Source organism: Elephantulus edwardii, unplaced genomic scaffold, assembly GCF_000299155.1.
Source record: "Elephantulus edwardii isolate Elephantulus edwardi_28Jun2011 unplaced genomic scaffold, EleEdw1.0 scaffold00028, whole genome shotgun sequence".
Lineage (NCBI taxonomy): Eukaryota > Metazoa > Chordata > Mammalia > Macroscelidea > Macroscelididae > Elephantulus > Elephantulus edwardii.
In genome coordinates, this window is record NW_006399778.1 from 18,536,252 (window position 1) to 18,554,060 (window position 17,809).

Consider the following 17,809-nt stretch of genomic DNA (forward strand, 5'->3'; position numbering starts at 1 on the left):
GCGGGGAGAAGGGTGCAACAATGAATGAATGGAATTCCAAAATCTCTGTAGATGTTCATTGAAATGAAAAATAAATTAAAATATTTAAAAAAAAAGAACAGATGCCTTTGAGAAGGTGCAGAAAGACTGCTCCTTGGAGACAAAGATGATAAAGCTTCATCTCACATACTTTGAGCATGTTGCTAGAAAAGGCTACTCCCTGGAGAGGGACATCATACTTGGAAAGGTGGAGAGTCAGCGAAAGAGAGGAAGACCTTCCAGGAGATGGACTGACACAGTGAATGCAGCAATGGATTCAAGGGTGTCAAAGATAATGAGGATGGAACAAGATAGGACAGGGTTCATGGTGATACCTACATTTACCACAATTTGAAAAGAAAATTTTGATACATGCGATTATATGTATCAAATGTTGAACACATGGTAAGCGAAACAACTAAAATTATAAAAGAAGAGAGATTATATGTCCCTACTTAATTTATATATCTAGGCTGTCATCTCATCACCATCAAATTGGAACTGACTCTACAGCTGACCCTCCATTGGCTTTCCAATGCTGTACGTCACACTGGAGGAGAGTGCTCATTTTTCTCCTGCCAGAGAGGAACTATGCCACCAGAGCTCCCTGTGTCTATAGGCAAATACATATTAGTGGTAACCAGAGGTGGCTGTTGTTATGTGCCATCGAGCCACTTGAGACTCATAGCGACCCTATGTATAATCAATCACCCTGAACTCTGCTCTATCCTGTGCCAACCTTATCGTCTCTGACACACCTACCCTCATTACCCTAGTCACTGAATCAATCCATCTCATTGAGGGTCTTTCTCTCTTGTTCTGTCCCTCCACCCTTCCAAGAATGATGTCCCTCTCCAAGGACTCCTCCTTGCAACATGTCAAAAGTATGTCAGACGAAGCTTCAGAATCCTTGCCTCCAAGAAGCAGGCTGATTTAACTCTCTCCAGGATGAATCTGTTTGTTTTCCTGTCAGTCCATTCTTCTCCAACACCACAGCCCAAAGGCAACAATTCTCCTTCTATCATCCTTACTCAATGTCCAGCTTTCTCATGCATAGCAAGTAATCGTGAAGACTATGGCCTGAATCAGGTACACCTTAGTCTCCAGACTGACACTGTTGCTTTTCAGTACTCTGGAGAGGCCCCTGATAGCAGACTTTCCCCAGTGCAATTTGTCTTTTGATTTCCTGGTTGCTGGTACCAAAGCTTGTGATTGTGGAGCCAAACAAACCAAAGCTGTTAACAATCTCAATCTCTTCACCATCTATCATAGTGCTGCCAGTGGTAAGAATCTTTGTTTTCTTGATGTTGAACTTCAATCTATATTGAAGGCTGCAGTCCTTGACCTTCTTTAGCAAGTGGGAGTAGACAGTTCAAATCCACGGGCTTCTCTGCAGGAGGAAGTTGGGCAGTCTCCTCCCATGTGATTTACAGTCTCTGGAGGGTCAGCTATGATTAAGTTCCAACTTGACTGCAATGAGGTGGGGGTCCCACCACCACTTAGGAATACCATGCAGCTGTGAAAATGAATAAAGTGCTGCCTTGTCTTCTCCAGTGGAGTGAACTTCCAGTACTAGAAAAGACCCTCAATGAGATGGACAGAGGACTGGACTGTCATTCTGTCACACAGGTCACTGGGAGCCACAACCAACCCACAGTACCTCAACCACAACCATCAACGAGGAACGAAGCAAAGTGTATAACTACTGTTTGGAAAAAATGGGACTGTTGGGTGGTAAATGTTTTATCATATGTATTCTCAATAACAACAAGAAGAAATTAATTAAAAATGTTTCCATTATTTGTGGAAAAACATAAAAATGCAAAGTTGAATTTTTTTTTAAAAAAGACTACTTTCTAAAATAGGAAATAGTGTGTTTACTGAGCGACAGCATGGCCAATTAAGGAGTTCAATAACTAGCTGTGAAAAGTAGATGAACATGGACAGCAAAATATACCTGAAAAAAGTGAAAATGTAAAGTATTCTAAGCAATACTTCCACTTTCCAAAACAAGAAAGTGGGAAGAAGGCATAATTTGTGTTTGCTTATCTATGGAAAGTCTGCAAAGCCCTATCAATAAACCGATTGCCATCAAGTCAATTCCAACTCCTGACAAGTCTACAGGAAAAAGAATAGTTCTATGGGGTTTCCACGGCTATATAGGAAGTAGAGTGCCACATCTTTCTCCTCTACAGTGGCTGGTGGGTTCAAACTGCTAACCTTTCTGCTGACAGTCCAACACTTAACTCACTAAGCTACCAGGACTCCCAACACAATGAACAGAGGTGGTCTATTAGATGAAAGAAAACAGGATCATAGCGGTAACATGGAAGGGAGCCTTTCTCTACGTGCCCTTTTATTTTGTGCTTCTTGTTGTTGTTATGTGTTGTTGAGTCGCCTGCGACTCATAGCAACCATATGTACAACAGCCCTAAACCCTGCTCTATCCTGTGCCAACCTCACTGTCTCTGACACACCACCCCACTACCGCAGTCACTGAGTCAATCCACCTCCTAGAGGGTCTTCCTCTCCTGTGCTGTCCCTCTACCCTCCCAAGCATGACGTCCTTCTCCAAGGACATGTTGCTTCTTGCAAAGACCAGAGCCTGTATCAGGTACACCTTAGTCTCCAGAGTGTCACCATTGCTCTTCAGTGCTTTGGAGAGGTCCCTGACAGCAGACTTTCCTGTTGCAATGTGTCTGGTTTTTTTTTGCAATGTGTCTTTTAATTTCCTGGCTGCTGGGGCCAAGAGTGTTGACTGTGGAACCAAGCAAACTAAAGCTGTGAACAATCTCAATCTCTTCACCATCCATCCTGATGCTGCCACTTGGTCCAGTGGTGAGAATCTTTGTTTTCTTGATATTGAGCCTCAATCCATATTGAAGGCTGCAGTCCTTGGCATTCTGCAGCAAGCTCTTAACATCCTCTTCAGTTCAGCAAACACGGTTGTGTCATCTGCATAACGCAGATTGTTGATGAATCTTCCTTCAATCCTCCTCATACAGCCCAGCTTCCCGGATAATCTGTTCTGCATATAGTTTGAAATAGCATGGAGTTAGAAAACCTCCCTGGCGTACACCCTTCCCAACACATGAGCAAGAGCCTAAGGTGATGAAGGAAGATGATCAAGCTGCTTTGAAGGAATTGGCAAAAAATAAGGCCCCAAGAATTGATGGTATACCAATTGACATATTTCAACTAACAAATGCTGCCCTAGATGTGCTCACCAAGCTGTGTCAAGAAATCTGTAGGACAACCACTGGGCCAATTGACTGGAAGAGATCTATATTTGTTCTCATTCCGAAGAAAGGAGACCCAACAGAGTGTGGAAGTTATCAAACAGTCAAAATTGGGAAAGGTGTACGCCAGGGATGTGTCCTATCTCCATACCTTTTCAACCTGTATGCAGAGCAGATTATCTGAGAGGCTGGGCTCTATGAGGAGAAGTGTGGCATCAGGATTGGTGGAAGATCTATTAACAATCTGTGTTATGTACATGACACAACCCTGCTTGCTGAAACTGAGGAGGACCTAATGCACTTGCTGCAGAGAGTCAAGGACTGAAGACTTCAGTATGGATTGAGGCTCAATGTCAAGAAGACAAAGATTCTCACCACTGGACCAAGTGGCAGCATCAGGATGGATGGTGAAGAGATTGAGATTGTTCACAACTTTAGTTTGCTCGGCTCCATGGTCAACACTCTTGGCACCAGCAGCAAGGAAATAAAAAAACGTATTGTGATGGGAAAATCTGCTGTTAGGGTCCTCTCCAGGGTACTGAAGAGCAATGGTGTAACTCTGGAGACTAAGGTGCGTTTGATACAGGCCATGAATATCAGAAGTCCAGGCTGGGTTTAGAAGGGGTCGTGGTACTAGGGACATTGTAGCTAATGTTAGATGGATCTTAGCTGAAAGCAGAGAGTACCAGAGGAATGTCTATCTGTGTTTCATTGGTTATGCAAAGGTGTTTGACTGTGTGGATCATAACAAACTATGGCTGACTCTGAGAAGAATGGGAATCCCAGAACACTTGATCGTGCTAATGCGAAACCTATACTTGGACCAAGAGGCAGTTGTCAGAACAGAGCAAGGAAACACTGTATGGTTCAAAACTGGGAAGGGTGTATGCCAGGGATGTGTCCTATATTTTGTACTAGGTGAGAATATCATGTATGAAAATATAAAACATTTTTTGCTAATACAGCAAAGTTGGCAAGTAAATATTTAAATAGGTTATTAAAGTTCTGAAGGGGAAAAAAAAGATCATAAATAAAACCGAAAGCCAACTAGAAGGTTCAACACTGTACCATGAGCTGGGTGGCTGCTGGTGGTCTTGCTCTCCTAGATCCCACCTGGAGACCACTGCAGAGCCCACTAGCCCGTACCTGTGGACGCCTCTCTCTCTGGCACACCAACAGGCTCCTCTGGGGGAGGCGGCAGATCCTCTTCTGAGGGTCTGAGGTGACCAAGCCGAGGCTGGAGTGGAGACCCTTCAGTGGAGGCCTAAGAGACAAAGAGAGAAGTCAGAAGAGGATGTGTCCAACTGGGACCCTAGGAAACCCGCTCAGCCTGGGTCCTGGCTACAGCCATGTCTCGGCAGCAGGCAGGATGAATCCACTGTACTGTGGAGGAAACTGAGGCCCAGAGAGGCACCTGTGACCTGGGAAGGTTCCAGCAGCTACTCAATTAAACACAGCTACTTCCTTTATTTCTAAGGGATTTTCTCCTGGGCCTCAGACTGAGTTAGACTCAGCCCTTGGCCTGGAATCTGCCCTCTCTCTCCCTGCCTTCCCAAGTCCACAAGGATCTCTGTGAAGGGCAGAAGGTGGAAAATGCATTTCCTGTGCACTATGAAAGATTCTGTTTAGACAGCAGGACAGGTCTTCCTCAGAGCAGATGCAGGTGACTGAATGGGCAGAAGGTATGGGGTCCCTTCTCCATGCCACGAGCGACCTTGAAAACTTGATTAATTTTGGCCTGAAAGAGCTCCAAATAGGGGATGCTCTGACACAGAAGAATGGACCAAAAGACATCCGGATTTATAATCCTTGAGGCCCAGAAGGCTCTGACTCTCCTTTCCCAACCCATGGTGCTTTGGAGACCAAGGGGTCCGCGGTACCTGTGATGGCGGTGGGGGTGGGGGCGGGGGCAGGTGTAGCTGCTCTAAGTCAGCGATGACTGATGACCCCATTGGCCCAAGGGGCTCCTCCTCTGGAGGCAGGTACGCAGGTGGGGGCGGCGGAGGGAGGAGGTCCAGGTCAGGAAGTGAGTCCAGGGTGGGAGGAGGCGGAGAACACCCTGCAATCAGAAGGGGAGGGGAGGTTGGCTGAAGCCCTTGCAAGTGCACAGAGGAAGTGTCCACGCACCCAGAAGCCACAGGGCATGGCACGTGAGGACCCAGACCTGTTACCCATTTACTTGTTATGTGTCCTTAGGCAAGAAGTTTGGTTTCTCTGAATGTTAGTTTGCTCGGATGTTGTTGTTGTTATGTGCCGTCGAGTCGTATGTACAACAGCCCTAAACCCTGCTCTATCCTGTGCCAATCGCATTGCCTCTGACACACCCATCCCGATTACCCCAGTCACTGAATCAATCCACCTCATAGAGGGTCTTCCCCTCCTGCGCTGTCCCTCTACTCTACCAAGCATGAGGTCCCTCTCCAAAGACCTGTCTCTCCTTGCAACATGTCCAAAGTATGTCAGACGAAGCCCCAGAATCTTTGCCACCAAAGAGTAGCCTGGTGTAACCCTCTCTAGGATGAATCTCTTTGTTTGCTCAGATGGATAGCAGTAAAGGGTAGGGAGAGATGATGCAGGTATAGGGACTGGTACAGCAAGTGACTTATGAGAAGGCTAAGAACACAATAGCTGCTGGGTCCTTCTCACCAGTCTTGCCCTAGTGGATACTAAATGCTCCATTAGAAAGATTATCTTTAGGGAGCTCTGGTTGTCTAGTGGCAAGAAGCTGTACTGCAATCCCAGAGATGCATGGTTCAAATCCACCAGATTCTCTGCTGGAGAAGGAGGGACAATCTCCTTCTGTACCACTCAGATCTGATTTGACGGTAAACACACACAAACAAAAAATAATTTTTTTAAAAAATGATTATTTTTATTAAAATACATCCACAACCAAGCCCCACGCCACCATAGTTCTCAAACGCATCTCTGACGCAGTAGCATTAGCATCACCAGGACTGCCCCACCTGGGAGCTTGTTAGAAATGTGCTGCCCACGCAGCCAAGGCATGTGAATCACAGACTGGGGCTGGGGCCTGGCATCTGGGTCCACAAAGCCCCCCAGCTGGGCCTGAGCTCAGTGTAGGAACCATCACTTTGAAAAGATAATAGAGTCAGGCCAGGCAGTGGCTGTACCTACAGGAAATAGTGCCTACAGCAAGCACTGAAATTGTACCCCTGTCTGAACATTTGACGTTCATCTTTTAGGCAGTTAACCCATCATATTAGCTCAGAGATATATGTGATACTCCTTAATCTTTTAGTTAACATATTATATGAAAATTCCAACTGCATCTACCTTGTTTTCACTGATGAAAACTGGTCTATCATCCGCTCAAAGTTAGTCCCTCCTCTCCAGTTTCTTCTACACTCAGAATTTCAGTCTCCCTTGGCCCCACTCAAACCTACTTGATTCCGGTTGACTTTCACCAGATTTCTCAACTGTGAATGAATCTCAACGGGAACAGACTGCCTCACCTCTTCCAAGGAGCAGCAGGGTAGTTCCAAAAAGCTGACTTTTCAGATGAGGAGCCGAACACATAATGTAACCAGGGCTCCTTCCCTGGACCCACAGAGACTCTTAAAAACCAACGTGTTGGGCAAGAAGCTGCACTGCAATCCTAGAGGTGTGCAGTTTGAATCCACCAGATGCTCCGCTGGAGAAGGAGGGACAATCTCCTCCTGTACCAGTCAGAACTGATTTGATGGTACACACACACACACACATGAATAAAAAAATTAAAAAAACAAAAACAAAACCTAAACCCCAGTGTGTTAGTTTTCACTTGCTCGATGGTCTTTTATAGCTGGTGATGGAAACAGCAATGATTAACGAAAATGCTCAGTGGCGCCCCCTTCAGGGGCACGTAGGGACATGCCATACCCCCCATATCTTTGATACTATTCCTCTGAGAAGAGAGCTCTGGTGGCCTAGAGGGTAAGGAGTTGTGCTGCCAATCCAAAGGCAGGTGGTTCAAATCCATCAGTTGCTCCGCAAGGGAAAGCAATCACCTTCTGTGTGATTTACAGGAGGGTCAGCTGTGAGTCAGCTCAACTTGACAGCACACGTAGCCAACAACGCCTCTCTGAGGTGAGGATCACTGGCTGAGTGTTGAAATCGTCAGGCAAAAGTCTTAAGGAGAACTTTCCAAAGGAAGAGTCAGATGTCAAAACTTAGACCCACTGACCAACCCTAGTAGACAGAGGGAAGCTGCGTTGGCATAGTCTGTAGAGAGTTGGCATTGCTAAGACACAGTCCATGCCTCTCTGGTGGTTCAGTCCCACCAGCAGTTCCGAGGGAGAAAGGCGAGCAATCTCTTCCATGGAATAGTTTACAAAGCAAAACAAAAATAAAAAATAACTTCAATCTCATTAGTCTCTAGATACAAGGTCCATTTATAATCAAGTATGAAAGACAGATGGGCAAGTTCAATGAGATTGAAAGAAGCAAAGAAAAAAAGACCCAGAATGTGCAGAAACTCACCCCCAGACAGGTTAACTACATAGGAAGGAGAGGGAAAAGAAGGGAGAGATTCCCTGGAATTCTGTGGGGCTTAAGAGAAAAGCAACTACAAAGAATGCATTTGTTTATCTGGCCAATATGGTAGCCACCACCCACCCACACGTGTCTACTGACTGAGCATAGGCAATATGAACAGTCCATGCAGTATGAATCTGAGCGGTTTTTTTTAAATTTTTTATTATTATTTTGTGTGCGTGTACTGTCAAATCAGATCTGACTAGTACAGGAGGATATTGCTCCTCCTTCTTCGGCAAAGCATCTGGTGGATTCAAACCGTGTACCTCTGGGATTGCAGTGCAGTTTCTTGCCACTAGGCCACCAGAGCTCCCCTTGAATCTGAGCTTTGATGATCCAGATTCAAATCAAACAGGGCAGTGGCAGCCAGCGCCCTCCTGGGAATGACTAGATGATTAATTAAAAAAACAAACCAAAACAGAACAAAAAACACAGTATGGGAAAAAAGACTAAAATATTTCATTAAAATTTTCATATTGATTGCATGATGTGACATGAGAATACCTCTAATGTATCGATGGCTGCATATATTGTTGTTGTTATGAGCTGTCGAGTCGCTTGCGACTCATAGCGACCCTATGTACAACAGCCCTAAACTCTGCTCTGTCCTGTGCCAATCGCACTGTCTCCGACACTCCCATCCCGATTATCCCAGTCACTGAATCAATCCACCTCTTAGAGGGCCTTTCCCTCCTGCGCTGTCCCTCCACTCTCCCAAGCATGATGTCCTTCTCCAAGGACCGGTCTCTCCTCACAACATGTCCAAAGTATGTTAGATGGAGCCTCAGAATCCTTGCTTCCAAGTAGCCACCCGATTTAACCCTTTCCAGGACGAATCTGTTTGTTTTCCTAGCAGTCCATGGTATTCTCAATACTCTTCTCCAGCACCACAGCTCAAAGGCATCAATTCTCCTTCTATCCTCCTTGGTCATTGTCCAACCCTCTGATGCATAACAAGTGATTGTGAAGACCATGGCCTGTACCAAACGCACCTTAGTCTCCAGAGAGACACCATTGCTCTTCAGTACTTTGGAGAGGTCCCTAACAGCAGACTTTTCCATGGCAATGCGCCTTTTAATTTCCTGGCTACTGGTGCCAAGAGGGTTGACTGTGGAGCCAAGCAAACTAAAGCTGTGAACAATCTCAATCTCTTCACCATCCATCCTGATGCTGCCAATTGGTCCAGTGGTGAGAATCTTTGTCTTCTTGACATTGAGCCTCAATCCATATTGGAGGCTGCAGTCCTTGACACTCTGCAGCAGGTGCTTCAGGTCCTCTTCAGTTTCAGCAAGCAGGGTTGTGTCATCCGCATAATGCAGGTTGTTGATAAATCATCCACCAATCTTGATACCACATTTCTCCTCATAGAGCCCAGCCTCCCAGATAATCTGTTCTGCATATAGGTTGAAAAGGTATGGAGGTAGGATGCATCCCTGGCGTACGCCTTTCCCAATTTTGAACCATGCAGTGTTCCCTTGCTCTGTTCTGACGACTGCCTCCTGGTCCAAGTATAAGTTTCGCATTAGAACGATCAAGTGTTCTGGGATTCCCTTTCTTCTCAGAGTCAGCCACAGTTTGTTATGATCCACACAGTCAAATGCCTTTGCCTAGTCAATGAAACACAGATAGACAATCCTCTGGTATTCTCTGCTTTCAGCTAAGATCCATCTAACATCAGCTACAATATCTCTAGTACCACGACCCCTTCTAAACCCAGCCTGGACTTCTGGTAGTTCTCTGCTGATGTGCTGTTCCAGTCATTTTTGGATAATCTTCAGTAAAATCTTGCTTGCATGTGAAATCAGTGAGATTGTTCTATAGTTTCCGCACTCTGTTGGGTCACCTTTCTTTGGGATAGGAACAAATATAGATCTCTTCCAGTCAGTTGGCCAAGTGGTTGGTCTCCAGATTTCTTGGCTTGCATATAACATATATTAAATTAGAATGAATGTCACTTGTTTCTTCTTCACTTTTTCTCAGTGTGGATACCAGTATATCTTAAATTCTGTACAGAGCAAGCTTTACATGCAGTGTCCAGGGAAGGCAAATCCACAGAGACAGGAAGTAGATGAGTGGTTGCCCCTAGATCAGATGCCGGAGGAGGGGGAGGAGGGATGACTGCCTTCTTCGGGGTGATAAAAATATTTTCAAACTTGATAGCAGGGAAAGTTGCACAAAATTGTAAATATACTAAGCATCATTTAATTGCATACCCTTTAAAAAGGTTCGTTTTATGTGAATGTCACCTTAGTATTGACCCCTGTGGCTTGCATTGATGACTTACCTTAGGTAAATTTCTCCTGGAAGCACTGGACAGACCTTATTTAGATCCTGATTCCAAGTTACCTCACTTAACAATCCTAACTGCATAAAGGAAGTTAAGGTTCATAAAAGCTGCATATTCCACTGCATTTTGTAGCCCAAAGGGAAACTATTCTTCTACACTCCAACAGTTAACAGCTATTTAAAAAGCAATCAGTAAATTAATTACGAACAGGATAGCAGGTGATCATAGGCACTCTTGTTTGCTTTGTTAGGTGTGGCCACAGGATTCTGGCCACCTTTTGGTCAGCAAAAGAGGAAGACTCTCATAAAATAGATTGACACAATAATTGTAACCATGGGCTCGTGTACACCAGAGATGATGAGCTTGGCACAGGATAGGGCAAGATTCAGATCTTCATAGGGTCACTATGAGTCCAGGGCACCTGACAACAACCACCCTAAAAAACGTGGGACTGAGAGACACGCTGACTGGGGTCTGCTTTAAAATACTTCAACAGAAGAAAGGAGCACAGGGCTGGATGAAGCCAATGCAGCAAGATCTCGATACAGCTGCAACTGGATGTTGGGATATGGGGTTCTGCACTCATGACCCTACCTGGTCCTCCTGATGGAGGGAGGAGGTGCTGTTTGGGGGTCACCAGGGAGCAATCACAGCATGGAGCTCCCACCCAACAAGGGGCCACCCCGAAGGGGTCTGGAGAGGAGTTTTAGTGAGGCACAGTAATCATTGCACGTGAAAGACTGCTGGGTGGAGGGTGAGCACTAGGAAGAGTGTGCCAGACAGAGAAGGGGCATAGTGCCGCACCACCTTCTGTGATGGTACCGAGTTGGTGCCAGGTTTCAGTAAGTAAACAGAGATGCCTGAGGATACCCCAGAGCCTGAAGACCTGAAATCCAGCCCCCCCACCCCAAAACCGGCTGCCACAGAGTCGATTCTGTTCTGGCAGCACCAGCACATGTGGGGGTTTTTTGGGGGGTCTTTTTGGTCGCAAATACAGGCAGCAGATCGCACATCCCAATTTAACAGATCCTCCACGTTCACTCAGCGACCCTGACTATATTCTCAATGTTGTACAACCATTCTCATCCTCCTGGCCCAAGTTTCCCTCTCTAGTAATATAAACTCACAATTCCAAGGTTCCTACCTAATCTTTCCAGAGTTGTCAGTTTGATCCCATATAAAAAGTTCTTAAAGGAACACTGTGCTCAAGGCCGACATTCCTTACTAATTATGTGAAACTACTGTTTGGTTTAAGAATAAGGCAGGTTTCTCAGTGGCTGAGCTTTCAGGATGGATCAGCACGCCTGTCTTCCAAGGAGCCTTTGGGTGGACTTGACAGCTAACCTTTCAGTTAGCAGTTGAAAGCTTCCTGAGCCCTTCCCTTTTCTCCAGGGGCTGACGCCTCTGCACAATGATAGATCATTTGAGTCCTGAGGTCCTCAAACTTGTGCGTCAGAAACAAATGGGGACAAGGGGACTGGTTCAAACACATTCGGCCAGGCCACACCCTTGCGGTTCCAGTGGACCACCCTGGGGTGGGGCCTGAGGGTCTGTATTACTATGGCTTCCAGGTCATGCCTGCGCTGCTGGCTCAGGGACCACCCTTTGAGAATGACTGCTCTGGCCCAAAAGTGAAGCCCTGATAGAAAACGCAGTCTCGGATCTCACCAGCTTGAAATGCAGATTCTTCAACTTCACCTTAAACCTGCTGAATCGGAAATTCTGGGGGCGAGGCCCATAACTAATGTTAGAACAAGCCCTGGGGTGATGCTGATGTCACTGAAGTGTGGGAAAGGAGGAACAATCCTGACTCAGGAACTGATTTCATGGAGAGGCCAATGCTGAGGTTTCTCCACGTCCCACCTTAACATTCTAGAACTGCTAGCTGACAGAGCAGGAATTTGAGAGAAGCCACAGACGGTGCCAGCTACCACAACTACTGACTAGGGTCACCAGAGAAGGCCCTGGGGGAAAAGTAGAACAAACTTCAAAATAAGAAAGTAGACCAGACTTATCTGTCTTATAGACACTGGTGGAACCCCGAAACGATGGCCCCAGACATCCTTCAAACTTCGAACTGAACATACTCCAGGGATCACTTTTCAGCCAAACAACAGACAGTCTTATAAAGTGAACAGTAACACCCTGGAGGAATGTGCTCCTCAGAACAATCAACCACACAAAACCGAAAGAGCAGCATTTGCCCCAAAACAAAGTTCAGAAGGCAAGAGGGGTCAGGAAAGATGGGTGAATGGAAACAGGAAACCCAGGGAAGGAGAAGGGCGAGTGCTGTTACATTGAAGGGCTGGTAAGTGATGCCACAAAACAGATGTAAACCATGAAATGGGAAAAATAACTGGCTCTGCAAACTTTCACCCAAACCATAATTGTGTGTGTGTGTGTGTGTGAGAGAGAGAGAGGAAGGGAGAGCCAGGGAGCCCACAGATGGGGCTGGAGGGCATGGGCCAGCTCACACAGAATGAGGACGTGAGGACGAGGAGGATGTGGCTCAGGAAGCCAAGAACAGCAGGAGGGGGAGAGCACGTCTAAAGGAAAATCTGACTTACAAACAAGAACTAGATGGTGAGGGGGTGAGTGTGTGCGTATCTCATGGAGAAGAACAAGAAAGACGGAACTTTTCCAGGAAGAAAGGGCCAAATGCTGGTGGATTCACTTCTGAGGGCCCAAGCACAAGACGAGGCCTCAGAGAACAGCTCTATAGATGGTTTTGAGTGGCCAGCACACTGAGAACTCACCTCACAGGAGGGGGCTGGACCCTAAAAAGCTTCATGATCTGCTCCAGTGGGCAGAGCTGGAGGACACAATGGCAGACAGTGACTGGTGACTCACTGGCGACTCCCTTGTGAGGAAGGCCTGGGTTCTGTTACCTCAGTACCGGCACCACATGCCTCCAATCCTAATGTTGTTGTCAGGGGACATCACCTGTCTCATAGCAACCCCACGTAGGCTAGACCACCACGCCGCACAGCCTGCACCGTGCTCACAGGCACTGTTGCTGCTTCTGTGTCAATCACCTTAAGGGGCTTCTTCCTTCTCCCTGGCCTGGCACTAAGTATGATGTCTTTCTCCAAGGACTGGTCTCTCCTGAAAACAAGTCCAAAGTCTCACCATCCTCACCTCTCCGGAGCATTCCGACGACCATCCAAATAGCTCATGACATACCCAGGAACACGGAGCACTTGGGGCCTCTAATCTGTATTTGCTGGTTTCCTTCTCTCTCCTAGAAGCAGTATCATTTTTTCTTATCTGGTCACATAAGTGATTTTGGGGAAACATGGTCCTAGCTCTTCGCTATGGAGAGGTTGTTCCTGGGCTGTGTTGTGAGGAAGGAAAAGGAGAGGGTAACAGGTTTCATCATAAGGAGCTTTGGTGATGCAGTGACTAAAGCATCCAGCTCTTAACCAGAAGGATAGCGACTTGAACCCACCAGCTGCTCTGCGAGAGAAAGGTGGGACAGTGGGTTTTAGCATAAATTCACAGCCTCGGAAACTCTCCAGTACAGTTCTCTGTGCAGCGACACGGAATCCATGACAGTGAGCCTGGGATCTTTTGTTGTTGTTGTTGTTGTTGTTGTTGTTGTTGTTATTAATATTATTATTAAGACATGTGTGGCAAGCATATCTACATTCAGTCTCACACACGTCGTATACTTGTGGGTGTCCCTCCTGGTCCAGTAGCTGGCATTCCTTTTGGCCCCTCGGCGGTCTCCATGGTGATGGATGGACAGCTGCCCTAGCCTCCTCTGGGACACAGGACGCCTGGCCAGGCAGGCAAGCCATTCATAGAGTTCAGCTCCCTTTCAAGCAGGCCTCTGAGCTGTGATGTCCCAGAGCTTCACCTTACCAGCTGATGCCCTTGCCGGACAGTGAGCCATCCCTGCTGTCCCAGGCCCCTGGGCTGTCACCCTCCTTCGATTCATTTGATCCAACAGCTGAGACTTTCCATGGAAGTGGCAGGGAGGTGAATCTCTTCTTGCCGCAACAACAGGACCAGTACAGACCAAGCACAAGACAAAGCAGCATCATTTATGAAACATTTGTTTTGTGGTAGACATAGTCACATACATAACTGAATTATCTATTTTATAGAAGAAGAAATCATGTCCCAGAGAGAGGAAATGGCTTGCACCAAGAGTCCAAGAGAGAAGAAAGCCGTTTTCCAGCTCCTTTAGCTCATCAAGCTTGCTCCTGCCTCAGGGCACTTGTACCAACCGGCTCCTCCGCTCCCCAAGTCCTCCTTCCCAAGTCAGCTCTGTCCTTACATTGATGTCTCAGCTGAGTGTCAGCTCCTCAGAGCAGCCAACTCAAAACTTCATAAAAGTCGTTTCTCTACCTTGTTACCACTCTTTCCTCCTTTATAATATTTGTGTCTGTATTATGACATGGTATGATATATTTTTATGATCTCTTTTGTGGGTTAACGTCAGTCTCATTAGTTTAGCGGTATTGAGTATCTTGTCTGTCACATAGGAGACCAGAGTTCAATTCACTGATAGGGTGGAAGATGCTCTTTTAAGAAGCCCTGGACGTATTGGGCTGATAACGAGAAATGTTGCAGGTTTGAATCCACCAGTCGCTCCATAGGAGACCCCATAGTCTGCTTCCCTTAAAATTAACAACCTCATGTTACAAACACGCTGGAAGGCAGTTTGGCACTTCCTCAAAAAGCTGAACATAGATATTCCATTTGACCCAGCTATCCCACTACTAGGAAAATACCTCTAGAAAATTAGGACTGAGACACAGAGATTTTTACACCAATACTCATAGCAGTGTTTTGGTTTTTTTTTACCATTTACCATTGCAATAACACAGAAACAGCTCAAATGTCCAACCACAATCTAATGGACTGAGAAATTGTGGTATATTCACACGATTACCACACAGGACTCAGGAGAAATGAGTTTGAAAATTACTACATAACTTGAGAGGGACTGGGAGCATTATGTTGGGTAAACTACCTCAGTCTTATAAGGACAAATACTGCATAAAAAGCATTACTGTGGAAATAGGGAACTAGTAAAAAGTGTGTGGGGATCCAAGGGGGGATGGGGAGCAGAGAGGTGAGGATGAGCAGGGGTCACATTATAGGGTCACACAATTTGTTGGGTGGAAGGAGGGAGGGGGTAAAGGAAATGGGAAAGATCCAGCAGTAATCTGGAAAGGCAGGGTAACGGTGGACATAGTTCAACAGTGATTAATTCTATCAAATGTAATGAATGGGAATGATTTTATGAAACACAATGGGAATAAAGGATAGGGTGAAACACAATGTATACAAACTTGGCAATCAAACTAAGATAAAATAAAAATTAACACCAACACACACAAGATGAACAACCTCAGAAACCTGGTGGACAGTCACCATGAGTTGGATTGACCCACTGGCAGTGGGATGTGGGTTAAAACTTTGTCTCTACAGCCCCAGTGTCTAGCGCAGAATAATAACAGCAAGTAACACATTCAGCACTTTCTACATGACAGGCGCTGGACAAGCACTTTGCAGACGTAGTAATTCATTTCATCCTCACAATAGCCCTCTGAGGTGGTGGCTGGTGTTGCCACTGGATGGATTCCAATTCACACCAACCCCATCTGTCCCAGAACTGTGTGCTGGCTTTTCAGAAGCGTGTCACCAAGTCTTTCTTCTGAGGCATTTCTGAGTATATCTGAACTGCTAACCTGCCAGCTAATAGTTAAGCACTTAACTGTGTGTGTGTGTGTGATACGTGGACTCAGGCAAAGAGAGGCATCACTCCATCACACAGAGGAAAAGACTGAGACCCAGAGATGTGAAGTCACTTGTCCAAGGTCACACAGCGGTGAAGCTGGGATTTGAACCTGTGCAGTCTGACTTCAGAGTTCATTTCTCAGCCACTCTGGTCAGCTGCCCTCCCCACAGCCAAGAAGTGAATGAGCCAGGATTCAACCTGGGCAGTTGGGTGCCAGTGTCTGGTTGGCACATTGTTTTGTTGTGTACCATTGAGTTAGAACTGATCCCTAGCTGACCCATCAGCAGACTTTCAGAGGAAGTTGATCATATATATAGGAAGAGACCGCTCATCTTTCACCCACGAGCAGCTGGTAGATTTGAACTGTGTACCTTTGGGCTGCCAGTGCAACTCCTTACCACTAGGCCACCAAAGCTCCCTGGCACATAGAAGGTGCTTTAAACACCTTTGGGGAACTCTGGGATGACACAGTCATAGTGAGTTTCACTACTAATATCCCAAAGGCTGTTCATCTCTAGCAGTTCAAATCCACCAGGGGCTCTTTGGGAAAAATACAAGCAATCTCTTCCTGTTGCGATTTACACTCTCAGAAACCCCATGGAGGGTCACTAGGAGTTGAAATCAACCTGAAAGCAGTGGGTGAGAATGAATGAAAGAAGGAATGAGTGACTCTGGAGCCGGCTATTTCTCCTCTCCTGTGGTGCTGCCTAGCTCCCAGCCTACTCCCCGGCCCTCACTCTTACCTCCATTGGAGAGTTGCGGGGGTACCACTGGCACCGCTGATGCAGCCTTGCCAAGGGGTGTCCAGGGGCCAGGCCTCCCAGTCAGGCCAGCCCCAGGTACCTTCACGGGGCCAGAGGAGCTCTTGGAACAGCCAGGCCGGGCCTCGCAAGCTGCCCGCTTCACTTCTTCAGCCACAGCCACATCTCGGCGAGGGGGTGCCAGGGTGATAAAGACAGACGAGGCGATCCTCTTCTCCGATTTAGTGGCCATTGTCTTGGCTCCTGGGGACGGAAAGACTCATGATCAGACTTGAGCAGAAAGCAGGGCACAGGGTAGGAGATATAGCCCCTCTGGATTCCATGCAGGGGGAACAGTATCTTCTCAGCCTCACCCAGCCACGGAAGAGGAGGCCAGGTGTTCTCCAGGAGCCCTGGTGACAGGGATGGGACCCAAACGTCCTGTAGGTGCCACTCCCTGAGTTGCACACATGGGGAGGCAAAGGGCAGCCTTGCCCGTTCCCCTTGCCAATGATTAATCTTCCTCTTCTTGAAGCAAGAGGAAGTAACAGTTCCTCCAGCTGCCTCCTCCCTGCACACAGCTGGCCACCAGCCCCCGCCCGGAGCCTCACCTGGGATCTGGAATCTCCAGGGAGAGCCAAAGTCCCTCCAGCCAGGGCAGCTCCTCTGTAGGAAGGAAACAGAACATGGACAGCAGGTCATCAGGGCTGGGTGACAGAGGCAGAGGGACAGGATTACAGCAGCTACTGCTGACCAGAACTGCCCAGCGCCAGCACTGGTCTCTTCACTCTCCACTCACAAATAATAGCCATGCTCCTGGGGCATAAAATCCCGTCACACAGGAGAAGACTGAGATTCAGAGATGGGGCGTCACTTGTTCAGGGTCACACAGTGGCAAACCTGAGATTTGAACCTGTACAGTCTGATTTGATAGTTCATACCCTCAGCCACTCGACTCAGCTGCCCTTCCCCAGACCAGCCCACAAGTCAACACCAGGGCTTCACCTTGTCTCCCCTCTCAGCCCACATCCAATCAAGTCTTGATGATTCTCTTGCCTGAATTTCTCGCCCTGACATTTTCCAAATCAAGGTCTTGGTTCAGGCACAGCTTTCTCCATTGATAGTCCCTAATGCCACCTCCTAAGCTGCTTCTGGAGCGATCTTTCCAGAGTATAAATCTGACTGTTTTGTCTCTTCTCAAAAGCCTTCCATCGCTCCCTGTTCGTGTTGATTGCCA

The 17,809-nt window shown here is 46.9% G+C and overlaps 1 protein-coding gene across 2 annotated transcripts in view; it reads right to left on the minus strand.

Annotated features, from left to right (window-relative positions):
• Positions 1-16,825, minus strand: part of FBLIM1 (filamin binding LIM protein 1) — a 36,552-nt gene extending 19,727 nt beyond the window's left edge. The window contains exons 1-3 of one of the 2 annotated variants that reach the window (XM_006883622.1): positions 16,576-16,825; positions 5,138-5,316; positions 4,404-4,521 (exon numbers count right to left, since the gene is read on the minus strand). In XM_006883622.1, coding sequence (XP_006883684.1) covers positions 4,404-4,521; positions 5,138-5,316; positions 16,576-16,825 — 547 coding nt within the window. The remainder of the gene's footprint in view (positions 1-4,403; positions 4,522-5,137; positions 5,317-16,575) is intronic. The other variant, XM_006883623.1, reaches the window with a different exon arrangement.
• Positions 16,826-17,809: the final 984 nt, after the last annotated feature.